At 40.2% G+C, this 26,834-nt stretch overlaps 3 protein-coding genes across 4 annotated transcripts in view; 2 read left to right on the top strand and 1 right to left on the bottom strand.

The window, feature by feature from the left end:
- The window catches only part of arhgef38 (Rho guanine nucleotide exchange factor (GEF) 38), a 39,301-nt gene extending 31,078 nt beyond the window's left edge, over positions 1-8,223 (top strand). The window contains exons 6-14 of the mRNA XM_033966668.2: positions 422-621; positions 1,494-1,627; positions 1,712-1,816; positions 1,889-2,008; positions 3,390-3,782; positions 3,868-4,005; positions 4,900-5,101; positions 6,769-7,073; positions 7,985-8,223. Coding sequence (XP_033822559.1) covers positions 422-621; positions 1,494-1,627; positions 1,712-1,816; positions 1,889-2,008; positions 3,390-3,782; positions 3,868-4,005; positions 4,900-5,101; positions 6,769-7,073; positions 7,985-8,167 — 1,780 coding nt within the window. The 3' untranslated portion in view covers positions 8,168-8,223. The remainder of the gene's footprint in view (positions 1-421; positions 622-1,493; positions 1,628-1,711; positions 1,817-1,888; positions 2,009-3,389; positions 3,783-3,867; positions 4,006-4,899; positions 5,102-6,768; positions 7,074-7,984) is intronic.
- A 73-nt stretch (positions 8,224-8,296) lies between these two features.
- ints12 (integrator complex subunit 12) lies at positions 8,297-13,198 on the bottom strand. The gene is made up of 7 exons (XM_033972391.2): positions 13,056-13,198; positions 12,217-12,381; positions 11,960-12,112; positions 11,688-11,869; positions 11,225-11,384; positions 10,999-11,157; positions 8,297-9,389 (listed from the first exon to the last, which is right to left on the bottom strand). Exons 2-7 carry the CDS (start codon positions 12,370-12,372, stop codon positions 8,832-8,834), a joined length of 1,368 nt encoding a protein of 455 aa, XP_033828282.1. The 5' UTR covers positions 12,373-12,381; positions 13,056-13,198; the 3' UTR covers positions 8,297-8,831.
- Positions 13,199-13,400: 202 nt separating this feature from the next.
- gstcd (glutathione S-transferase, C-terminal domain containing) overlaps positions 13,401-26,834 on the top strand; it is an 89,456-nt gene continuing 76,022 nt past the window's right edge. The window contains exons 1-5 of one of the 2 annotated variants that reach the window (XM_033973248.2): positions 13,401-13,494; positions 13,618-14,034; positions 14,596-15,033; positions 18,599-18,859; positions 24,537-24,630. In XM_033973248.2, the coding sequence (XP_033829139.1) occupies positions 13,621-14,034; positions 14,596-15,033; positions 18,599-18,859; positions 24,537-24,630 (1,207 nt within the window). In that variant the 5' untranslated portion in view covers positions 13,401-13,494; positions 13,618-13,620. The remainder of the gene's footprint in view (positions 13,495-13,617; positions 14,035-14,595; positions 15,034-18,598; positions 18,860-24,536; positions 24,631-26,834) is intronic. The other variant, XM_055223861.1, reaches the window with a different exon arrangement.

The following is a 26,834-nucleotide window of genomic DNA, read 5'->3' as shown; positions in this document are numbered from 1 at the left end:
GGGTACAGAGCAGTGGGCGGAGATAGGGGGTAGGTGAGACGAGAAATACAGGACAAAATACAACCTAGAGTGAGGGTGTCCAAACTTTTTTCCACCGAAAGCCGCATACTGAAACATATTTGAAGCGGGTTTGACAGCGACATTGTACCGTTAATAAGACTTGGAAGATTATTTTTAGGTCTGTGTCACAATGTAATGTGATGTTACTCAGGTTATAGAGGTAGAAATGCTTCAGTTTGTAGTAAAAAATACTTCCTGATCAATTGGGTGAGTTTAGGAGGAGACATGAGGGCCGACAAAAATTGATCTGAGGGCCGCATTTTGCCCCTGGGCCCGTAGTTTGGACAGCCCTGACCTAGACTAAGGGAACACCGTCATAAACACATCGTCTTAAACACGTGTCTTATGTACATATTTGCAGGAGTAAACCAAACTTGTTGAACATGGGCTCGCTGCTGATCAAGCCGGTGCAGAGGATCATGAAGTACCCGCTGCTTCTCGGAGAGCTTTGGCAGACCACTCCGGAAAACCATCCAGACTATCAGCCGGTGCAGGAGGCTTTCACCGCCGCCAAAATCATAAACATCAACATTAACGAGTTTAAGAGACGCAAGGACATTGGTAATTTATAGTATTTTCAGTATTTTTCAACTGGTCCCGTCAACTTTATCTCTGAAATATGAAAATGCACTCTTGTAAGAGTGGTCGAAGTACATTTTAAAGTGGATACTTTTATATATTTGAGAGCAGTATTATTGATGTGTGAACAAATATTATACTGTCAACAACAAATGCATACAGACCTTTTCATTTTTACATAACAAAGCTAAAACATTAAATTAAATTAAATTAAATTAAATTAAATTAAATTAAATTAAATTAAATTAAATTAAATTAAATTAAATTAAATTAAATTAAATTAAATTAAATTAAATTAAATTAAATTAAATTAAATTAAATTAAATTAAATTAAATTAAATTAAATCACACACATTTTGATTGATTAGAACTACATTTTTTAACAGGACTGAAAAGTAAAAGTATTTTTTATTATAGTTTGAGAGCTGCTTTATTTTTAACATGTTCAGAATTTGAGCCATAAAAAATATACAAATAAAAACACGAGTGATTCATTAAAATTCAGAACGAATCTGTATCAAAATCACTGCATTTGAAGCTTCATAAGACTCAAAATCTACGTGAAAAACTTTTACTTTTTACTCTTTAAGTTCATTTGTAAACAGGTACTTTAATACTTTTACTGAAATAGATTTTTTTCATGTGGTAATTTAACTTTTACTTGAGTTTTTTTGTTTCACTGGTCTCTATACTTTTACTTAAATAACCAAACTGTGTTGTAATAATCGATCCTCAACATTTCCAGCTCCTTCTGTGAGTTCTACATCAAGTCTAACCAAATGATACTCTTTACGTAGTACTATCCCGTGTCTTTTCAGTCACACCTCTATTATTTTTGTGCGTTTTTTGTGCAGTTATGAAATATAAACGATCAGAAGACGAAGGCACACTGAGGGGCAAGTTTCACAAGTTTAACATCCACTCTATCCGGAAGAAAGGAGACAGGTTTGCAGGATTTCTCAAGATTCTCACAGGAGTTGAGCCACAGGTAAAACAAATAACAAAACAAAAACATAATGAACATGAATGTAATCTACAGAAGAAAAACACAAACCTTATTTCTTTATTCCAGGTGAGAGATGAAGTCTTTGACCGAGAGGAGAAGCTCTTCAGGAGTCTGGAGAAAGCGGTCAGGCAGATGGTCAAGAACGTCCAGTGTTACGTGCAAGAAATCCAGGTTTGTGCTAAATCTGTGAAACAAATACAAATACATTTTATTATTTATGTTAATTTTAATTCATGTGGACAGGAAATGGTATCTGTGGCCGTCCAGAATGCCCACGACATGGAAAATATTATTAAAGAGTTCAACAAGAATAACAAAAACGGGCTTTATCATCACAACGGAAATGACCCCTACAAGCACTTTGTAAGTCGTTTTAATGCACAGTAAGTACGTCGACCTTCAATACGCCACGATCACTTTACAGAACCATCCTCGACCGAGTACAATAACGTCATTGTGTTTGTATAAACCTGATCTCAGCTCTGCTCTGCTCCTCACAAGATCTGCTTTGTTTGCCAGCTGAGTAACAGTCGTCAATTGTGTTCCTTCCAACCATCTCGATGTCCCTGCTGTTGTACAGAGTCTGCCGTTTGCTCGTCTCCATGGAGATGTCGTTGCTTTTGTCTTGAATGTTTCTTATTGTGGCGTTAGAGGGAATTCAGACAAGCAGGTGATGGTGTTAGTAATAAGGTCTGGGGGTCACAGCAGCGTCAGGGAGCCTCACTGTTAGTGTGACTACTTCCTGTCCAGGTGTATTTCTCTGAGGTTTGTGCAAAGTGACACTAAAATGAACAAATATTTAAAGATGAGGCAGTGGACAGAGCTGTAATCCCACAAACTTAAGTATTCTATATTTAAACATAATTGGACAGTCTTTATTTGAATTAATTTCTGTTCTTTACTTTACTTTTCTTATTATAGCTGCATAGCACAGAGCCTTTTATTGCAAACAGAGGTGACCACGCTCATAGTAACAACGCACATTATTCTAGGTATTTGTGAGCATTAACGACAGCTGTAAGTTACTGTGATTGTAAATTCAATATGTATAAGTTTAATGCCAGGCTGTGGATCATTCCAGACAAAAAACTGACATCTTGATGAAGACAAACAGGTAGACCGCCCACCTGAAAAGTCACATAGTGCACCTTTAAAAGTGCAGCCACGACTGCCGATTATTTCAGATTGGTCAGTAACGGTGAAGCCTGTAGTTTAATAATGAAATCGATTTGTTTTTAATAAAATACAAATTGGATGCATTGAAATAAATACTGGGTAAGGACAGTGGGTAGAAAGAGAAAGAACTCACACTTCAAGAGGAGGCAGTCTGAATTATTAATAATTATCTAGCTGCTTTCGTTCATGAAAACAGGAAAAAGTAAAGCGTGTTTTTACGGTTTTCAAAAGACAATTGGCAGAAAACCATCTCAAATCACTACAGTGTATAAAATGTAAAAAATCACTACCTCGCCTGGAAGCGCTTGAAAGTCTACACATATTTGTTGACCTTTAAAGGAGAAAAATAAGATAAAAATGTGTGTGTATATATATGTGTGTGTGTGTGCGAGTCTATAACTTAAAAACTTTCACCTTTATTGTTTGTTTGCATGTTATTATGAAGATTTAAACGATTCTATAAAAACGTTTGTGAGTGAGTGACTACATGAGATGTTTCTTTTTTGGGATTAATAAATTCACTCTAAACATGACAAACACTTCCTCTCCTCCTGTTTCCGTCCCGTAGAAAGACAGTGTGGAGCAGCTGGTCCTCGCTCCGCTGTCCTCTCTGCAGGGCATGTTCACAGCTCCACAGAAGCTCATCCAGAAGCGCTACGACAAACTACTGGACTACTGCAGCCGCCTGGAACGATCCTCCTCACTCGCGGCACCGCCATCATCATCATCATCTTCACCATCAGCATCCCCCTCTCCCTCCAATCCATCCACCGTCCCAGATGACCAGGGCCCCGCCAGGAGAGACTACGAGGCTCTTAACGCCATGCTGGTGGAGGAACTTCAGAGATTCAACATGGCCGCTCACGCCATCCTCATCAACTGTGTCGTTTATTTAGTGGCTCTTTTAAAACAGCTGATGGAGAAACTTCTACTGCCAGCTCCATCGTTGCACCAACTACCGGTTAGTTCATCTAGCAAACCCAAAACATTCATGCATTTTATTAAACGCTGTAAATAATAAGAGTTTTTTTTTTGCGTATGTCCAGGCTCCTTTATCCAACATGGCAGAAGTTCAAAACAGCATCATGGAGGAGCTGAGCAATCTGTCGTTTGTGAAGGACAACGCAGCGAAACTGATGGAGCGTAAAGTCAGCTTTGAGAGACAACGAGACAAGAAACCCACGGTATGAAACAAAAACATCTCCAAAAGCAATGTTTTATGGCTAAACTGTCCACCAGAGCCAACAAACTCCAAAACTAGAGGACTATGTGTTGTTAGGAAGATGTTGCAAAGATGGAAATGATGATGATGAGTCCATTTAAAACATTAAAAACAGATGCAGGTGTGTTACTGAATTGCATTTGTGGCACCAAAGTATCCAATTTTTCTTGTCCTTGAAATAAATTTGAGGAGCAAAACAGCCAAAAGCCCTTTTTTTCCCACATCTCAGTTCTGGGGCGGCTAGTCATTACTTTACTTGTATTACTGTATAAGTCGCACCAGCCAAAAAATGCATAATAATGAAGAAAAAAACCATATACAGTGGTCCCTCGTTTATTGTAGGGGTCACGTTCTAAAAATAACCCGCAACAGGCGAAATCTGTGAAGTATCAGCTTTATTTTTTACACTTATTCTATATGTTTTGCAGCTGTAAAACCCCTCACCACACACTTTATACACTTTTTATAGCGAGGAACAACTGTATTTCACATATAAATCGCATCTGAGTATAAGTCGCACCCTCGGCCACACTATGAAAAAAAAAGTGCGACGGAAAATATGGTAAATGTTCCTGCATCAATGTTCAAAAACAAGTGAAAACCGTCCCGATAAAGGCCTGTGACAAAGAGCAGACTATGTGGTATGTTTTAAAATGATACACACCTACAGCTGGAGTGTGTGCTGTTGTATTTGCTGGAGTGTGTGCTGTTGTATTTGCTGGAGTGTGTGCTGTTGTATTTGCTGGAGTGTGTGCTGTTGTATTTGCTGGAGTGTGTGCTGTTGTATTTGCTGGAGTGTGTGCTGTTGTATTTGCTGGTGTGTTCTCAGTGTGTTGTGCTCTACTGTGTGGGGCAGATTCCTGAGGTGCAGCATCAGACTGAGGAGCAGCGTGCCTGGCTGTTGGCGGAGTACCCCCTGGAGCGCATCTACCAGCTCAAGAGAAAGTGCAACGGCTGTCAGGAGCAGGACCTCAGTCTGCTGGAGGGGGAGCTGGTGGCCCTCCTGGAGGACTCGGACCCCTTCGGCAGCAGCAGTCGTTGGCTCGTGCACTCTGGAGGTCAGTGTGTGTTTGTGAGATTGACACACTGCACAGACTTTTCTCTACATAGTTTGCGTGTTTCTTCGTGGTTGTGTTTGGATTTCCTCCGGGCATTCCAATTTCCCTCATCGGTCTAAAACATGCACCATATTTTGTTATTACTATTCTACTACTTTATCACATTAAACGCTAAAAATCAATCTTTTTTTCTTTTTTTTTTAAGAATCTTTGCCTAAAGCCTGACCACACTCACAGTTTGTACAGTGGGATTTGATTTAGTATTTCTTTATTTATGTAGCTCAAATAAAAAGTAAGAGTTTTGGGTGAGATCTTAGTTATCCCCTTTCCTTTTGTTTCTGTTAATTTAATGCAGGCCTGTCCAAACTACGGCCCAGGGGCCAAATGCGGCCCTCAGACCAATTTTTATCGGTCCTCATGCCTCTTTCTAAACTGGTCCAATTGATCAGGAAGTATTTTTTACTACAAACTGAAGAGATTTTACCTTTATAACCTGAACAACATCACACTGCATTGTGACACAGACCTAAAAATAATCTCCCAAGTCTTATTAAAGGTACAATTTCTCTGTCAAACCAGCGTTAAATGAATCTTTTGACTCACTGTTTCGACACTGGTCTGTGGCTCTCCGCTTCAAATATGTTTCAGTATGCGGCCCTGGGTGAAAAAAGTTTGGACATCCCTGGTTTAGTGGAGCTTAAAAGTAAAGTAAAGCAATAATACAACACTGTCAGATTTGGACTTTTATCATTTTTGTGTTTTTATGAGAGTTTGTACTGTACTTCCCTTGAGAATCACAGAAGTCTAGTGAGACAGGTCCAGGTCAATGAAGATATCAGCTCAAACTATGCACTGTACAGAGTCATTGGAGTTTGTGCGTTGAAAAGACCTGCGTGGATTTCAAAATGCGTGAAAACATTACAAACTTTACCGCCCCGTCAGGAGAGTGAGAGTAGCTGCCTCGTTCCCAGTGGCGGCTGTCATGTTGTGGAGTTGGTTGCCTCACAACCAGGTCTGCACTAGTGCGTCTCCATCTCCTCGCTCCACGTCTCGTCTGCAGCAGCTGAAATCCCAATACCTTGTTTGGAGCCAACAGTTGCTTGGAGTACAAAGCATTTCCTCTGGGTAATCATAACAAGGACAGAGAGACGCAGCCTGCACGCTCTATACGCTGCAATAACAAGTTCTTTTATGAGCTTTGGAATAAACGTGTGTGTGTGTGTGTGTGTGTGTACGTTTTTCACTGGCTCGTCTGTTCCTCTGGGATTAGAGGTATTCCCAGAAAGTTGTTGTTGTCTTGTGTCTGTTTGTATCAGCCGTATGAATATTCTCACATGATCCAGGGCTCGTTTCCAGATTGTGTTGACAGTAACAATATGTGCTGTGAAGACCTGTTACCAAAAATAATCCAATTACGCACTGTGTATTTTGATGTATGTCGAGGTGTTTTTAGCATTTTTTATATTGCCAAACATCTTAACATTTCTATTTTAAATTCTAAACTCTTCTAATTAAACATACAATGATATTCTTACTGTATTAACATTACATTACTGTGGCTCACGGTGCAAAATGATACTTTTTTGTTTAGTTTATTTTGATGTAAGGCAAATATTCGTGAATTCACTCATTGCATCTGACCTTCTGTCCTTTGGTGCTTCTTTCAGGTGCTCAGGGCTACATGTACTCCACCTTTTTGAAGCAGTACAACCCACAGCGAGACTCTCTGAGGTCAGGGCAGCCAGTCCGGGAACAGCCTCCGACCCAACAGCAGCCGGCCTTCCTGCTGGACGAGGACTTTGACAACATCAGTCTGTTTGTGTCGGGCAGTGGCAGCAGCAGTCTGCGCAGCTTCAGCCTCAACACCACCGACAGCAGCTCCAGCTTGTGTGGCCTGCAGGGGGAGCAGGACAGCCCCGAGGACCAGGGGGTCTCTGTGGATGGGGATGATATAATTGACGACTCTCAACAGGTAAAATTTTAATTAATTAAAACCATAAAAGTTACACAAGCAGCCACAAATTTACTACAAATCAGACCTAGAGCTGGACGACACGGAGAAGCCCTGGTGTGGCCTTGTTTTCACTGGAACAGTTTCATAAATTTGAATCAATGTCACATCAGGGATTTAAAACAGGGGAAGCTCTTTACATTTTCATTATAATCATATCCTATTATTTCAGACATTGTGATCCGTCTTCAGTTACATTTTTACAGATGTAATCCTTATTTAATAGTTTAAATTACAATGATCATTTTTTTATAATGTCAATTGTTTAATTGCACAATAACTCTGCTTTAGAGTGAGTAGAAAAGTCAGGAACAAACTTTTTTCATAATAATCCTCGATTGCACAATTTTTGCTAAATCTTGACTAATAAAAAATAATAAATTAATTTGATTAATTGCCCAGCCCTACATAGGCCATAAATTTAACTTCTTTGACTTAGAATCTGTTTTTGTTTTTAAGGCTGGGAGGCAAGTATAATTTGTTTTCTCTGTAATGTGAGCTGTTTTTGGTGATGTATGTGGGTTTTAAAATTAGGTTAAAAAAAAAAAAGTGAACAAGTGAACAGAACAGTGATTAGATACAATTTAAAGCTATAAGTGACATGAAGAGAGAGTGAATTAGAAGAGAATGAGAATAAATTATTTACTTAAAGTGAAGTTGCATTCTGGAGAAAGTATGTCATAAACACCCCCTAGTGGAGGTAAAGGATCAGACAGTTTGTATGTGTGTCACTTTCAAATACTGAATTGGTTCCCTAGTTTTTCTGTTCCCTTGTCTTTAAATTATAAAAATGCAACAAACCTGTTTCACTGTTCTTGCCACTGCACAAATATTTATGAACTCAAACGTACAAATCTGTTTCCCTCCCACAGTTTTATGCCGTATATGCATTTCAAGCCCGCTGTGACCAGGAGCTGAGCCTGCAGGAGTATCAGCATGTGCGCATCCTCAAGTTCTGTGACCTGGGGGGAAATAAAGAGTGGTGGCTGGCTGAGTCCAATGGACAGAAGGGATATGTTCCAGCCAATTACCTGGGAAAGATGTCCTACGCTTGATAAAACAGACAGAATGTATAAGACTGCAAACCCACCGGTCGACCTGTTCAACACCAGCAAACATGTAAAGTGTCCTGCTGCACTTACAAACTGTCAGACTGAGTCAAAAGTACCAAAAGTGTTTAGTTATCAACAGACAGCTAAAGTTTAATTACATTTCTTTGTAATTTATAAAATTCAGACAATGAATGTGACTAGAAAAAGGGCACTATCCTGAGCACTTTTTGTACATCAGTGTTGATATAGATCTAGTCAAAATAATTATATTTTTTATGCAATTATGGATTAAGAAAATTCTATGTGAAGATATTTATATGTGAAGGGAATGTTTAATGTGAAGTGAATTACTATAATTAAAATTTTAATTATATGTAATATTTCATTTTACGTCGAATTTTTCATAATGTACACCATAAAACACAGTATCATTAAACATTAAAAACATATTTTAGATATTTTTAATGGTGTAGATATAAAGGGAGACACCTCCCATGCTTAGCAGTAGTTAGGACAAAATGAGGCACACAGAGTCTGGCAGCACATAACATGAATTCAAGTATAAGGTCGTTTTTCTCCGTGTACATGATGCTGTAATGACGCACACAGAGCTCTGGCACAAACTCCACATTGTTTATACATTTGGTTTTACTACAACAGTTACTACTTATTTCTTCATTTTCTTCTGCGCTGCTTTCTTCTTTACCAGTTGTAGGCGTTTCATGGCATTGAGCTGAGACTCCTGAGAGGTGGGCTCTTTAACCCCCGGCGCTGCCTTTGAGCCATTTCCATTATTCCCGTTTCCTCCTCCGTTCCCACCGGATGCCCCGTTCCCACCTGCACCTGCCTGGGATGCTCCAGGAGATCCGGCCCCTGATGGAGCTTTTCCCTGGCTTTCCCCGCTGGACGATCGGTTTACTGGCTGCTTACCCAGAGTCAGAGGCGGAGGTTTAAGTGGAGCCTGACTGGAGCCGTTTCCATTACCGCTGCCGGGGATTTTAGCTCCCGTGAGGCCAGACTTAGCCCCCGCCAGTCCAGACAGCCCAACAGGTTTCTGACCCGAGGGAGCGGCTAGGGTCTTGCTGCTGCTCGAACCCGAAGAACCCAGCTTAGAGCTAGTTGGAAGAGCAGAGCTGGTCTTGGCACCGAATGCAGCCCAGCCTGTAAGACCGCTGCCAGAGGAGGAGGCGCTGCTGCTGGTGGGGTTTGCTGAAGTCGTGGATGCCTGTATCATAGTCAGAAAATAATTCATTCAAAGTTGAAACTACAAAGCAAAAATGAAACTTAAATAGTCAATATTTTCATATAAGGTTGTCAAAAGCATCAAAAATCTGATAATAATCGACACTAAAAAAACTAGATACTCATTTGGGTAAGTGTCAATAATAAAAAAGTCATATTCCCAGGACAGAAATGAACCTTTCTGAATAGGTTTAAAATGATCTTGAGCTGTAACAGAAATATAAGACAAGTATACGCCCATGGACCACTATGGAACCTCCCTGGACGACTGAGGGATTACACAAATATAAGACCATAGAGTAATGTAAAGAAAGTACTATGATTTTCCTATGATTTAATGTTGAAAATCATGTTCTATTGTCTAAAGAAAGACTGTTTTTAATTATCATTGTGGTATCAGAATCAGTATTGAGTGTCAAGTCTATTCCTTAATATCGAAATAGTGTTTGAAATTTTAGTATTTTGACAAGACAACATTCAAATAACATTCAGTCATTTGTTTAAAAAGTGTGCCGCTTGCTATGTGTTCAAAGAGCATTCCAGTAACCAAAAACCAAGACCAAAAACAACAGGGTGTAAGTATTTTAAAGTACTTTTTTGCCCCCCAGACAAAGCTGTGACGCTGAATGTTTGAACTCAAAAGCCCTCTATGTTATCTGGCAATGGGAAGTATATTGAATTGCTTTATGACATTTGCTTTTACATGAACTAAAACCCTGTAAAACTGAATGTACAATGTAGGTGTCATTAGTGAGGCAGCTAAATATGCACAGGAAAGAGCAGTGGTATCCGTTTGCCTTCTAGCCAATAGTTTGATTGCTACATAACATGAGACAGAGGAGGTTGCAGCATTTGCATTTGGCTCTGTGCTCCTAAAGAAAGTCTTGGAATGTTTACCTCGGCCAGACTCGCATTTACATAACCAAATATGTCTCTACAGCGGAACAAACTTACCATCTAAACAATGTTGTGGTGAGCGACAGTGAAGCTCTTTGTTACACCCACGCTTTGCAGACATACTGAGCAAGAGTAGAGGGCGTACAGATTCTGATACAAATATTCAATGTGGCAACTGATAACATAATAACAGCCAATAATGTTTTTGCAGAAATCTCATAAAAGATTTGGCTTTCCGAGTGCCACAAGCTCTAAACCAGGACTATTCTAGGTCTAATCTAGGGCTAAACCAAGTCTAAAAGTCCATTACATAATTTCTACTGTAATTTTAAACAACAGAAAACCAAAAGGAGGAGAAAAAAGTGGATAAAACGAACTCTAAATCAGGCAAACTCATAAACTGCAGAGCTGTCCCAAGTACCAACAGTGGCACATGTACCACAATTTGAGAAACACTGTAATAAGTTATTTCATTATTGGCTTGTTATTATATCTTTGGCCAATTTTCTCTGATAATGTAACAACTGCAGCAGATAACCTAGTAATTATCGTCAAAATGTTATTATCTTATTGGCTCACCATAGTCATTACATTAAAGGCCTGTTATTACGTCAATGGCCATTATTACATTCTTGACTGTAATTATGCTATCGGTTGCTACATACCAGTTTAAAGATTGACTGAACACAACATACCTTGACCTCCGTCCTTTTGAATGCTTGAAACGTGCTTGTTTGGAAAGTGCTTGATGTCTCTGGTTTGGACTTGAGCTCGGTCTTTTTCACCAACGTGTCTTTCACAACAGGTGCTGACGATGCGGAGGCTGGAGATGGCTTCTGTGGAGGTTTCTGCGCCTAAAATTACCAGGAAATTGTCAATTTCAGAATATGGCGACAAAGAGTTTATGACACGGCTGCTTACCATTCGCTTCATTTGTCTAGTGCATCTGGCACAATACCACACAAGTCGTGGGTCGTTCACTTCTTTGTCTGTCACTTGGGGCTTGTGACAGTCTTGGTGGTACAAGTTGTGGCATTCCTGGCATTCTACCAGCTGGTTACCCATAGTCACAGTCATTTGTCTTGAGGAAAAACACAACTTACATAAACATTTTTTTGGGATGAACATATTTTTCTCATTTTAAAAGAGTCTGTACCTTTTACTGTGTTAAAAATGTGAAAAACAGAAGTAATGATTTTGTTTAAATGTTTGCAGTGGTCCAAAACTTATTTCTCCTTTTCCTAATGCAATGTTTTATGCTTTTCACAACGATGTCGCCATGGTAATGCTAACAACTAGAATAGAACTAGCCTTCCTATTTCTTAATAATAAAAATGTTTCAAGATTAGTCACAGACAGAACACAGAACTAGACTAAAATATACCTGCATACAACACAGGCCAGCCCCATTTCCATGGCGAAATCATCTGCATTAGTTTCATCATAGTCACTGATGTTTGGCACAAGGTCCTTGCTGGTTTGCACAGTGATCGGTGAAGAGCGGTTCTCCTGTTTCTCAAGTCGGGGTTTCTTTGGTGGCTCCACATCAGACAACTCAATTCTCACCTATTGATCCAAATCATAAACACAACACAAACAAAGTTAAAATGCAGGTTGAGAATCACAAATTGCTCACATTTGATATTGTAACATTACCTTCTCAGAGGACCTCTTCTCTGCCTCTTTTTTGCTCTTTTCTGGTTTACTACTTCCACTACTACTGCTGGAGGATGAAGAACTAGACGATGACTTAGAATCCTGTTTATTCAGGCTGAGTTTTGAAATGGACGTTTTGGGAACTTCTATATCCTGTAAATAATAAAATACGGCATCATTACAAATTCAAGACAAGGCAAGAAAAAGTTAAAAAGGGGTAGGTAAATAAATAATGCTTGATGTAAAAGACATGCTACTTTTTGTGTTATGCGGTAGGATGTGTCACTTCCTCTTGCTAGAGCCTCATCGAGCAGGGCTTTGAGTTTCTCTGCAGAGTCTTTACTCTTTGAGTGAAGGTAACTCAGACCCTTCAGGAAAAGAGGATCCAACTCCAGAGTGACCGGTCCAGCCATAGCTTTGGACTGTAAGATAAACAAACAACACAATGACGCAATTATGCTGTTGATATCAAGTTTACTCTGTATGTAAATATATTTTAAATATATATGAGGAAAACTCTTTCTTTCTTCTTTATTTGTCAGGGACCATGTACAAATGAATTAATCTTACAAAAGAAAATATGATTTGTACCAGATTTAGCTACTGCTACTTTCCATCTGCAGTCCCTGAACACACATTAAAATACACAAAAAAATACACAGTTGATCACTGACATTAGCAGTAAAATACAATAAATGTCCCCATGTCCAATACAGTACGTTTCTTACAGTCCAAACCAATATAAAAATCAATTATGTGCAGGTTTTTTACAGTGAATACAGAACATTACAAATTAACTTTTGGTCTTTCTGTAAAAAAAAAAAAAAGATGAATAAAATGTGCAGGATGGTGAAAAAAAGAAGCAAATAATAACAAAAAATATCACGCAATTTATAATCATTGCTGTCAATTTAATAATTACCCAAGACAAAGGATATTTGACAGTGAGAAAAAAGGTCTGATATGAAAACAATGGTATCCCAGTAACGACAGTGGTCCTGAGTGGAGACGGAGAGTACCCGGCGATCATATCATCTCGTACAAGGAAATTATAAAGTCAGGTGTGCTAAAATGGACTGTTTTGATAACCACTCACCTTAAAGCTATATATCTATTACGATAATCTTCCTCAGGACTGAGAATAACGCTTAGATCTCTCTCTACAACAAAATAAGCGACCAGTGCCGATCAATTTTCCTTGAAAGTGTAGCTTGTGCAACCGTTAAACATTTCCGGAATGTACAAGAAGCTGACAGCGGAACCTTAAGCAAGTGTAATTATTTTATGTTTTCCCACTTTAAAATTCAACTGGGTTTACAAACGACTTCTGCTGCACTACGTTATTTTTTAATTACGAAAAGAAAATGTAATCCTTTATATTTTTATTTTTATAGTTTGATTTTCAATTGCAGTCAATAGATGGCGCTGTGGGGCTGTGGCTGCCTTGAAGCGAAGAAGCGGTCCAGGAAGTTTGAGCAAACAAAACAACGTGGGTCTAAAAAACGTGTATATTTAGTATTTAAACTGAACCTGTTGTAAGTAACGTTATTTCATTATAATGCTAGCTATGTACATTAATTATACGTTTTATCTACAGCGTTTGGGTTGATGTGTTGTCGGAAATTGTAATGAAAACCTTTCATTTTTTGTATTTTTAGAATATGAAATCTCAGGAAAAGCATCCCATTCTGTACCTTGAAGTTTATCAAGAGAATGGAGAGCATCGTCTGCCATTGCACACGTCTGTTGTCCTCTTCCTCTTGTCATACACTGAAAGCAAATCCTTTGAAGTTTTCCTGGTATCCTCCTCTACCCAGTCAGACACCTGTGAATCCCTAAAAGATCACCTACCCAAGTTTTTGGAAGTGTCCCACGTGGAGCTGGAGTGCCTGCCCCCGCTGGTCAGGGGCTGTTGGCTGCCCTGTGTCCTGGATGAGACTGGGAGGCTGTGCAGAGCTGGACTGGCTGTGGTACTTCGACACATCATCAACAGGACCTTGGAGGCTGACCCCTCTAAAAATGATGTCCTGGCTCTGCTGGGCTTCAAGAAGACCTGTCTGAAGGCTTGTGCTGAGGTTAGTTGGAGACATGGTGAGATGTAGACTTGCACAGGTTGATGGACAGACATTAGTAGTTTCTATCGTTGTGGTGGTATTACACAGAGCTGTACAGGATGATTACAAACCAGGCCTATTAAGGAGATGTTCTGTTACCATAATGGATAATGAATCTTAGAAGCTAATTAGGGCTGGGCTTGGCTGGTACTGGGATGAGAGATTACTGGGATTGCCAGATGTTGTAGTGTGGTGGCAGTGGCTCGTAGTACATACTGTCATTGTGTCCACCTCACCCACCTTGCCTGGAGTGTCCATATACGCTGGTGTGTTTAAGAGAGTAAGTATGTGACGACAATGGATGGAAATTAGTCCATGGTTACAATCCAAACACCCTAAAATAACCTTTGCAGCATTTGTATTGGCTCTCATATCTTAAACATTTTTTGCAATTGCACAAAAAAAACTGTACAAATGCTTTTAATCTTTTTAACCCTAACCCTAACCCTCACATATTGACTGAAATAAAATATTTGTTGAGGGAAATGTTAAAAAGCTTAACATGTATTTTTTTTCCCTTAGGTTAGCAAGTGGACACGGCTTTGTGAACTGGGCATCCCCTTATCAGTTGAGGAACATTTAAGAAATGCTACTAATGTAGAAACTCAGCTCCCTCTCCCCATTCTCACCCTCGAACAACGTCTGTCTGAACCTGTGAAAGTTCACAATGATGACAAAATCAGAAGACAGAAACTCAAACAACAAAAACAAAATGGAGCAACCACTTTACCTGTGGGGACCATGGATAATAACCTTCCACAGTCTAATGACAGACTAGAGCTAGATGCTGCACTTGCAAAGTTGTCAATGGATGCAGATTCTGGGTCGGCCACTAGAGAGAGCTCTGAGATCAGGAAAGTGAAAACAACAGAGCTACCGCCTCTGGAGCATGTGTTTGCTGAGGGGCTGTACTTCACTTTGACTGATGTGGTCCTTCTCCCCTGCATCCATCAATATCTGGTAAGAGTCCTGACATAATGATGTATGTGACCCAAAGAGTCATTGTGGTGTAATGCTTTTTGTTTTCAATCATTTTTTAACTGTAAACCTTGTTAGGTTTGGGCAGTATTTTGTACTCAACACTCCAAACTTTTGGAAGTATTTGAAAGTAGCCTTCTGGCTCTACAACTCTAACACTTAAATGAATATTCTATATTTGCTAGAATGAGAAAACAGCCTAGACCTTCAGCCACTCACATTTACAAGTATCAGCAGGGTTGGGAAATAACAGAATATATGTACTGAAAATCCATATTCAGTATACACATTCTGAGTATAATTACTGTCATTTGGTGGTATTCAGAATACAGTTACTTTTTTGTAAATCAAAGGAATATATTGTATCGGGTTAAAACTGTGAACCTTATTAGTGAGAAAAATATAAAACACTGCTCTTGTGGTGAAGGCAAGTGTGATTTTTTTTTTTCCTTCTCTAATTTGTGAAACAAACATAAAGCTGTTTTTAACCCTATGTTGTGTTTTTACATTTAAATGCAAGTTCGAGTACTGTATTCTGAATATTTAGAATACTTTTACATTGATTGAACCATGTAACAGAATACGTTACAAAACACATTTTAATGGAGTCTGTAACTAAATATGTTTTCAAAGTTCTTCCCATCGCTGACTAGCAGTAAAAATGCCAAAGCGATCACAGCCTCAGCCCCTGCACACACCTGCAGATGTGAGGCAGAGCTCACTGCAGACACCAACAACCAACCACAATTTAATGTCCTTATAACAAGAGCTGCGCTGAATGTCCACAACCACTGTTGTTAGAAGTTAAATTACAGTGTCTATATTAATGTTTAAATGCAGAGAAACATGACCAGTGAGAGTGAAATGCGCCACTAATCTCCACACACTTGCCCATCACAAACCATCAGCTGATCGATACCTCACGAGCGCACATGCTGAGTAAAGTCTTTTGCTAGCAGCCCGGTAGTCTTTAGGTGCTATTTTGAACACGTCAGGACAACTTGGCAAACACAAACTGCTCTTCATTGAAAATAAATTATATTAGACTAATATAAATCTATGAGTCCAAATAAAAAATCCAAGCCCATCAAGCTAGTCGTCAATAAACATTTGTTTAATACAAGCAAAACGGTGATGGGCAGGAGCAGTGCAGACCTGTGAAAAGGTGTGGGCAGGACTGTACCAATGCACGAGCGCTGATTCTGCCTGTTCATCAACTGCATAGAGAGAATCTGATTGGTCGATGCTAATACCAGCGCCCTCTGCTTGCTGTCCTCAGGCCAAGCAGTTCTGAACAAAACAACACTAAATCTGATTGGACACTGTAGTTTCTGAAAGCAGGACATTACTCCTCCTTCTTTATGAAACATTTGACAGAAATATACCTTTTAAAATATGATGAGCACTTTAATAATATTTATAATATTAAATGTTGTTCCTGATGGTTCCTCTCTGGTTATGTTTGACTGTTGGGTAGGTCTGCCACGATAACGAGATATACTGTGATAAACGATAATCTTGAAACTACTTTATGCTACTGATACAATAACAATAATGCAAAATAGTATTTGTAAACCATTTTTAAGACAGTATGATTATGCAACAGGAGCTGCAACAAATAAAAAGCCAAATGCAAAAGAAAAGCAATAATTAACCACAGAAGTTATTTTTTCAACCCTCTACAGCTCAAACTTGATCATATTACATAACAAAAATACCCAAAATCTCTTCCCTTTTGCAAAGAAATTGTACACATGATAAATTTTGAAACCCAAAATATATTGTTCCAGCTTTCATAGACAGAACGATAAGTCATTATAGTGATTATTGTGACAGACCTAGTGTTGGGAGGCCAGAGAGAGATTGTGATTGAGTGGCATAGAGGCTGGAGCAGACAATCAGACCTATATATTGTTTCATGTTGGATCAGGGGAGTAGTTTGTGTTTGTGTTTTCTTTTGATAAAACTAAGAATACCGTGAATGGTAAACATTTGGCTGCACTGTTCAGCTGTCAGCTCTCACCGTCTCATCAAAAAACCCATTACTCATATTTAATGCTGTTGGAGGATGTCTGTATTCTAATAGGGCAAGTCCAGCATGACTCCTGGTGATGTGAGTGTGGTGAAGGTGAGCAGCTCTCTAGGCTTTTCATGTGTCCTGGCTCAAAGTGAAGGAGCTGCACAGCATCACACTTGGCACAGGCTCTCGCTCTCTCTCTGGAGGTCTGTGCACCTGGCAGAGGGTGATAACAGCCAGTGGGAGGCATCCTATTCACATGCACAAGTTGAAATGCATTTCAATAACTTTTCTCTGGAAACGTATTTCTCTCCGCAGCTGATCAAAAAGTGCTGGTAGTTAGCCCTAAGGCTTGTTGCACATATTTCAACTTCAAAGGCACCTGGAGATTAGACAATTTCTCACTATTTTAGAATGTGGAAGATGTTTGCGGTGATGAGTAGTGCTACGTTGTGATTGGTTGAGTTGTCTCTGCCTTCTCCACCTCTCTGGGCACTCTGAGAATAAACTTGAGTTCTCACAATAAGGCTTTTAGTAGTCAGCTGTGCTCCAGTGGTTTCCAGTTTCACACTCCATGTAGCGTGTCTCCTCTTAACGGCCATCTCTGTCCACTCAGGCTGTTCTCTGCCCAGGCTTGGCCCCTGCCTCCTATCTGTCCCATGGACCATGTGTCCGCTGTTACCCTGCTGTTCAGTCCCTCTGTTCAGCCCCTCTCTCTGTTCAGCCCCCCTCTCTCTCTCTCTATAGGCCCTCTCTCTCTGTTTAGCCCCTCTCTCTGTTTAGCCCCTCTCTCTGTTTAGCCCCTCTCTCTTTTTAGCCCCTCTCTCTGTTTAGTCCCTCTCTGTGTTTAGCCCCCCTCTCTATTTAGTCCCCCTCTCTCTGTATAGTCCCTCTCTCTGTTTAGTCCTTCTCTCTGTTTACCCCCTCTCTCTGTTTAGTCCCTCTCTGTGTTTAGTCCCTCTCTGTGTTTAGTCCCTCTCTCTCTCTGTTTAGTCCCTCTCTCTGTTTAGCCCCTCTCTCTCTCTGTTTAGCCCCCCTCTCTCTGTTTAGCCCCCCTCTATTTAGTCCCTCCCTCTCTCTCTGTATAACCCCCTCTCTCTGTTTAGTCCCTCTCTCTCTATTTAGTCCCTCTCTCTCTATTTAGTCCCCCTCTCTCTGTTTAGTCCCTCTCTGTGTTTAGTCCCTCTCTCTCTCTGTTTAGTCCCTCTCTCTGTTTAGCCCCCCTCTCTTTCTGTTTAGTCCCTCTCTCTCTCTGTTTAGTCTCTCTCTCTGTTGAGCCCCTCTCTCTCAGTTTAATCCCTCTCTTCCAGCAGCAGGACACACAGTTGATCATGTCTTTGTGTTCCTCTCTCCTCCTCCACACTTGGCTCTGTTTTGGTTCTGGTCTCTTGTTCATTCCTGCCCGCTGCAGTGATGAGTGAGTTCTAGGGAACATGACATTTTCCTGTGCTGGAGCTGACTCACCTGATGATAAATAATTTAGTCAGTTTTTTCACCTTCTCATTTTTTGCTCCTCTTTGTTTTTCATAGAGTTCTGTACAAACTCACGCAGAGCAGGTTCTGGACCACCTGCCCCGCCTGCTGCGCTGGTACAGCCGTGTGCAGGAGGTACCTGGGGTGCAGCGTGCAGCTAAAGCCTGTGGGATAACCCTCCTCACCCCTCAGACCCCCCCTCCCCGTCCATCAGAGCCCACGGCACAGCACAGCTCAAGCAGCCTACTGGAGTGTGAGGAGACCTGCCAACAGCTGCCGTTTGTTGGAGGCCCGAGGCCCACTCTGACCAAACTCAAAGTATGTCCTCACTTTTTATCAGGCCTTGTCATCTCCACACACTTTTGTTTAAACATGCTCCTACGCTGAATGCAAATCGTGTCCTGCTGAAGTGGAGATAAAGTGTTTAGAGGCTGCAACTGCTCGTTAACCATTATCCTATAATTTCATGCTTGAGTTTTCAGTTGATTTGCCTGCCAGTGTAGCTCTGTGATAATGTTTTGGCTTCTGGCTGTCATTGTCACTTAAAATGTTGCCTTTCTGTTGTGTCGGGTAAACACAACATGGAATTCTGTGTTTTTCTTGTAGCGTCTTTAACACATCTGCATATTCAGAAACAAAGCCATAGCTCTTCCAACCTAAACGTCATGGTCTATTGCTGAATTCTCAGTGATTTTAAACATACTGAGTCAACCTACATTATAAAATATTTACCACTCTCTTAGGCTTAACTGTGGACTACTGACTCTACCTGTGTTCAGCGCTCTGTCTGCCTGCAGTGTTTTCTAAAATGCACAGCTCATGTTCTCAGCAGACACGCTTGTCTTTACTGTTCTTGCAGGCAGGGCTCTCCTTTGGCCTGTGCTTAACTGCTGTAAAAAGCAACCACAGCTATCCAAAACAAACCCTGTCTTGTGTATTAGCAGGGCAGAAAAGTGTGGACAATATTTATGTCCACACAATTAAACATGTTAAATATGGCTCTACTTACTGTAGTACCAGTGCATGATTTGGGATCTAATCTAAATCTAATGGCTGTTTTTCCGATAAGTATTAATATAAGGATTAGATTTGCAATATATATTTAAAAAGTAGGTTTCCATTCATTGTAAACAACTCCAGCATTAACATTTTAGAGAAGACTGAAATATGAACAGAAATTAATCCAAGAATCCCCTGCATTTCAGAACATGTTTTCGAGGTCTAGGGTAAATGAACAAAATTTTTTGCTATTAAAAACTGGATATTTTGTTCTTTATAAAGGACATTCTATTATGAATTGCTATTTCGATTGGATTTCAATATATTTTTCAGCCTTACTGGTAATATTTTTGAGACAAGGCCACGTGTTTTCTCTCGGGCGTTACCACCTTTACACTTTTGAGCCCCCGGACTTTTCCCTTGGCTCTGTCGCCTTGTCCTCGATCTGCTCGGATATTTCTGCTTCCTAGTGGCGGACATTTAAAATAATATCTAGTTTTAGGAACGGAATACTGGGATTTGAGTGGGTTGTGAGCACTGGGTGGTCAGGATAGAGGAGGGGGATTTTTTAGAGTGCAGCACCATGTTGCCGGATGAAGTGTTGCTAGGTGCAGACGTGCATAAATGACAGTTTTGATGGCGGGGTGAAATCACACATTAACACCGAGAGGACTGTGTGCAAACAATAGCCACCATTCTCTGTCAGCCCGAGGGGATTATAAGGACGGCTGCATGTCGCCAACGCTGTGTCTGAGCCGCAGCTGTTTCTGGCGTCTCGGCCACTGTACTGTTGTAAGTGTACACGAATGTGATGTTGTGGGTTATATCAAGAACAAGATGTACTGAGAGTTACACGGGGTAAATGATCCGTCAGTCAATATTAAAGCACTTGTGCACTGTTTTGTAAAGTGGAGTCTGTTAAAAGACATTGTCGGATCACTTTCTTGTTGATAAAACTACCTTGAACCAGATGTAACAGTTCAGTGCTGCAGTACAGCCTGTGATGTAAATGTATAGAGTCCTGATTTTTTTTCCAGTGAAGCCAAAAGTTATTACTATCCTGAGAGTTTTTTTAATCTGTAGACTATGTACTAGAAAAAAAACGCTCATTATTATTCCTCACTTGACATGAAAATTGTAAACCGAGTGGGAGGAATAAGTACCTACTTTTTGTCAAAACGTTGTGATTGTTCTCGTATTGATCAGTCTCGATCTTATGTATTTATTTTTAAAAACTAAATAAAAATGGCTTTCACTACTGATTTCATGAACTTAAACAAGACAAACTTTTAGTCAGAGCTTTTATAACAAAAATAGTTCAGTTTAAGTCTGAACTCTGCTCCAAACCCACGTGCTTTTACTGACAGAGGATTGGCTGTAGATAGAACTGGCACGATAACAAATTGCTACAGATAAATATTGGGATAATAATTGTGATAATACTGAAAATACTGTTACAAAGCAAAATAATCGCAGTAAAACAGTTTTTAAATAGACAGGATCATTAAAAAAAACCTAAGCTGCAACAGATAAACGGCAGAATTAACCATAGACTGTGTAAAGAAGTGGACTACCAGAGCGTGACGTCACCCACAGCGTCGGCTCCAGTCAAATGAAGCTCATCGAGGCAAGAGCCGGTATAGGAGCCAATTTGGAGCCAAGTTTCATATTTGAAATTCCAACTGCGAGGATCATAGCAACTAAAGAGCCAATCTGGAGCGAGGCTGTTGAACGTAACGCACTTCTAGTTTTGCAGGGAGCAGGCGCTTGGCAACGCTGTCAATCAAACCTGTTGCTAACGCCAGCGGGAGCGACACTGGGGAAAGAAGGCGCCTGATTTGTCTGTTATTCATGTTCATATGTTGATTTACAGACAACGAGTGAAATAAAAATGCCAGGATCATGTAGAGCAGGTTAATACGAACATTTAGAAACCAAAATAACCAGCAGCTATGTCTATTTATATATACAGTCTATGGAATTAACTGATAATTAGCCATCGGAGTTATTTATTCTACCCTCTACAGCGCAAATGTTACGTTATTACATGCAAAATAGCAAAGATCTCCCCAGTACTGCAAATAAAAAGTACACACAATTAGAAAAATAGAGTCCCGGCTTTCATATATTGAATGATAAGTTGATATTGTAATGATTTAGCTGCAGACGCCTTGATTAAAACAAAAAAACAAAACATATTATTGACAATTAGACCAGACTGAATTTCTATCTCAATGAAAATCCAGTGAGCCCTAATCAGATCCTGTAAATATGTGCTCTTGTGTGTGTTTTCATTTAAGAGTTTCATCCCATACTGTGCCATAAAGACTAATGATCTTTCACCATCGCGCACCAGATGTCCCGGTTCCATCTGCGCACACTGTCCACTCCGAGAGAACGCCCCATAAACTCTGACACTTTCCCACTCCGGCGATCACAGCAGCTCATGCCACTCACACAGACAGCGCTCAAAAATGTAAACAGTACAGTCTCCGGACTACTTTCAAGAGGCCAAAACGCTTTTTCCGCCGGGTTTGATTGACGGGGCTTTATGCGCAACGCCTGCAAATAAGACAGCAGCTTAATCTGTGCTCTAGTCAAAATAAAGGTTTTCCTGACTGGAGATTTGGAGGGTTAGTGTCACCAGGTGAAGTCGGGGAAGGAGCAGGTGTTCTCCAATCCTTCGTTTGTATCGCACGTGCCGTAGACGACTTCCCAGAGCGCCGCGCAGACACCACGTAGCAACAGTATCGCTAATAAAGACATTTTTACAACGGATAAATGCTCATTTCTCTTCTTACTACTTCAAATTGTACAACCGGCAAAGTCATTCAGACAAGTGTCGCGATTAGATTTGCAATTCCTGTTTTAATAATGTAATTCTGTTCAAAGCACGTCCCAGAAGAATTCGACAAAAGACCGAAATATGAAATGACAAACTAATACAAGAATTACATTGCTGATCATGTTTATACAGATCTACGCAGCGCTGGCAGTTTTTATGCAGAATAAGACCGGATATTTTTTGGTTTATGGAGGAAATTACGGTACTTCAAGTTGCAGCCGTTGCGATTTGCTAAGTGCTTTCATTCAAATTGCTGTTTTGATTTGCTTAATCTTGAATGTTAAATTAAATTAATAAAATGAATCGAGACACAGAGGACCACGCAACTCTCTGTGTGTTAAAAGGCAGAGAATAAAAGTGTGTCTTAACAACACTTAACACACTCCGTTTTTCAGTACGATTATTACTAAAACAGCTACTTTAACTTCAAGGCTGTTTATATTATCATGCATTTAGACCAAAAAAAATTGCAAATTAGCTTTTTTAATTTGCCTTAAGCCAGTCCATGCCTTGGTGCGTTTCAGCTAAGATCATGAGCTGCAGGCGTGAAGCTGAAGCTGGTCAATGAATGATAAAACACCTGAAAAATGTACGCAGCCTCTTCTTCAAATCTGCAAGTTTTGTTCTAATGTAGGGATGTGGAATTAATGGGATTTGCTGAGATGAAGTTAAAGTAGTTTTAGTAATAATTCTACTGAAAAATCCCCCACAATGGAGCGTGTTAAGATGCACTTTTATTGTCTGGCTTTTAATGCTGAGAGAGTCTGTGTCTTTATTCATTTTATTAATATAAGATTGAAGATTAATAGCAAAAGATTAAATTAAATCTGTCAACTGGACAAATCGTTGTAGGATTTGTCCAGTTCTGGTCAGATCACTGCTGGACACTGCCGTATATCCGTCTGAAAGGAGGAGCTAACGTCACTGAAACTAAAAACAGCTGTTGTCTCTATTCAAGATTAAGCAAATCCCATTAATTCCTCATCCCTACAGATCGATCGTTTCTATTCGTCAGTGACAGTAGCTCAGTTGGTAGAGTTTTCGTTCACCGATCAATTGGTTGAGCAGATCCACTGAGTTACAGGATGGTAGTGCGATCCCAGCTCCCGCAGATGAATGCTGTTGTTGTGTCCTTGGGCAAGACACTTAACCCACCTCGCTCTCTGTGTCTGCGTACACTGGTGCATGAATGTGTGTGTGAATAAGTGAGTGTGCCCTTGATGTAAAGCGCTTTGAGTGACTTGAAGGTTGAAAAGTGCTGTATAAAAATGTGACCAGTTTCCATTTACCGTATATATCAATGATCAGTCTTTTTTAATTGAGAGGTTCATAGCAAATCTGTCAGTTTAATGCAGAGTTCAGAATTTGGTGGAAGAAATTTGACTATTTCTTTGCGTTTAAATGGCAATCGCAAAAGTTTGTATTGTTAGTTTATGTTTCTGTTATTTTATTGATCCAACTGTGACGTCCTGCTCACTGGCCTCTCCAAACAAGCGTTAAGACTCTGCAGTACATCCAGAACACTGCTGCTCGGGTCCCGACTAGAACCAGGAAGTACTTCACAGATGTGTCCTGTGGCTCAGGTCTCTGGCTCCTGTGGCTCAGAGAATAGACTTTAAATTAGCTCTGCTTGTGAACAAGTCTCTCCATGGACCAGCACCAAAGTACATCTCTGACATGTTAGTGCCACATGAACCACTTCAGGGACCGGACTCCTGCTGGTGCCCAGGGTCAGGACTAAACATGGAGAGTCAGTGTTTCAGTTTTATGCAGCTAAAACCTGGGATAGTCTTCCTGAAGATGTGAGACAGACTCTACTTTGACAATGTTTAAATCCAGTCTCCAAACGGTTCTATTGAGCCGTGCATACGACATTTATTCTGCACTCTTCTGCTTTAATGTTAATGTTATGATGATTATTTATGATTATTTATATTTTGCCATTAATATGAGGGAGATAATAGTGATGCTTTTTCATATGTCAGTGCTATGAGTCATACAGGTGTTGTGGGGGGACATAAAAACAGCCTCCTGTGGTCAAGCCTCTTTGCATTCACCTCCTTACCCCCATTTTGATCACTGTGCCTCAAGGATGAACATGTGTTTCTATGGTAACTTATGCATGTGTATGTGTGTTTGCTCCTCCCACAGGAAAGCGGCATAGAGGCTGTGTTCTTCCCTCATCCATGTCCTTCTTGGACCCTCCCGTGGGAGCACTTGCCAGAGGCGATCAACCCCACAGAAGGTAAAGTCAGATCCTAGCATCATCCCTCCTGCTGTTCTTTTCCCCTTCATAACCCAATATGCGCTTTTCTCTCTTAAACTTTGCCTTTTTAATAAATCGCCTTGTTCTATTTGAAGTGTAATCCTTCTAAATCATAGTCACGATCTCACATTATCCAAACCTTAAGGCAAAAACAAATATAATGATTCGGCTTTATCTAAATCAATTAAACAGGGGGATAATGTGCAACATGGGAATTGCATCAAAGATCTTACAGTTAATCCAAAAAGAAAATGTTCTTGGCACTGGTGATTGTGTCGGGTCGCTTACATAAAGAGATGTTTATTTCTAAAACGGGACCTCACAAACAATAAGGGAAAAGCAAAAGGTGAAAATGTGAAATAGTTCGATTAATCACGAAAAATAAGATTACACAACGCAGAATAACACGTTTTTCCCTTCTCATTTAGTCATTTAAAGTATCCAAGATGCCATTGCTCCAAAAATTCCCGTTCTCCCCGACCCCCGGCCAATACACACCCACTCCTCTGCACTTACTACATTCTCTGATTTATTTATTTCTTTCTTAATCTGTGATACGTGTAGGATTCAGCAGCACTGTGGAGTCACTTTGGCACAAATGAAAACTGATAGTATGAACTGTAAATATCCGAAGGCACTGCAGTTTGCAAACAGAAGTCAGTGGACTCTTTTATTAAGTTTAGATCAGAATTGTCAAAATATTTAAAAAAAAAGATCCGTGAATGTCTTGGGCTGTAACTATATATCAAACAAAAGCAAAATACGTCTTCGTTAAACGCACTAAGCCATATGTTTTTATAAGCTGTTCTGTTCCGTCGCAACTGTCAACTCTACGTTCAAGTTTCCCATGTACAGTAAATGGGTTTTCAAAACACACTTGCGAAGAAATGTGTTTTCTTTTTTATTATTATGCAAATTCATGAAAAATTGGTGAAAACCGCGCACAACTCCAGCTCGAGCTCCTTGAGTCTGTCACCGGCGGCACACTTAACATGCAGGAGTGTGCGTTGACATCCCTAAATATTTACATAAAAGCTCCCTGTGCCGCACTAGTCTGGTGTTTTTCAGGCTCACCAGTGGGAAAGCGGCACCAGCATTAGCAGTAACACATTGCAGAGCCTTGGTTGTGTGACTTTGTTCCCGCGAGCCCTTCTAATGAATTGTAAAGTGCTTATCTCCATACATTATCCTTCTTATGCTGTGTTGTTAAAAAGTGAATAGGTTCATGGCACTCGGAGCAGGAGTGTAACAGTGCCCGGATCAGATTGCATTGCATTCTCTCTAATAGGCAGTGTAGGGCTGGTGATTGGCGCGTCGGGTGGCGGCGGCGGCGGCACAGCTCACCAAATAAATGTCAGCCCGATGCGTGTTGTTTACCTGGACTGCTGCGTGCCTGTTTTAGCCAGATAGCTGTGCTGGAAGCCATGTTAATGATTCTCACACAGCCCACAGAGCAGCCATAATGGACGGAGGTTACACAACGTTAAACCTTGATAAAGGCAAAGACAAGTGTATTAACATGCTCGGATGAAATGCATATTTTAGTGCTGCATGTTCACAGTGATTTTAATGAGAGTCCAAGTTTTGCTGTGTTTTCATTTGTGTCTGGAGCACGATTCTTTCAAAGGTCCAGTTTATAATCGACACATAATGTAACATGGGGAGAAGATGTCACTGGGGAAGGGAATTAGACTAATGTATAACTGCAGTGTACAGTAAACACAATCTGAAAATACGGGAAGGGTTGAAATGCCATCTTGTCTCTAGTAGTGCTATCTGAAATGAGAATCACGCAGACATGAGCTGTTTTGTGGGTCTAGAGTTTGATTATTACAGGAGTAGATAACACAAAACTCCTTGTGCCTGAGTGTCTACAGTATGAGCTGGTTTACTCTTTCCAGACCACTGTAATCCAACAATCAAATATAATTTTCTGATCTGTCATGATACATCCATCTCTGAGCTGATGGACTTTATGTGTTTATCAGGCCATTTACTTCCTTTTGCTAGAGACATCAACAACTGAGTTAATGTAATTTTGAAAGTAAACATTAATCAGACTAGAAACCTTAATAATAAGGAGCACCACACTCAGAGTACCCCCTAACTCCAGAGCAGAGAGCAAAAAAATCTGTTTAATGGAATTGTCAGTTATTATGTAGATTTTCTTATTTGCCAATATA

The sequence above is a fragment of the Periophthalmus magnuspinnatus genome, chromosome 1 (genome assembly GCF_009829125.3).
Source record: "Periophthalmus magnuspinnatus isolate fPerMag1 chromosome 1, fPerMag1.2.pri, whole genome shotgun sequence".
In the NCBI taxonomy this organism is placed as follows: Eukaryota; Metazoa; Chordata; class Actinopteri; order Gobiiformes; family Gobiidae; genus Periophthalmus; species Periophthalmus magnuspinnatus.
The sequence above is the reverse complement of the archived record's forward strand: the minus strand, read 5'-3'. Positions and strand labels throughout refer to the sequence as shown.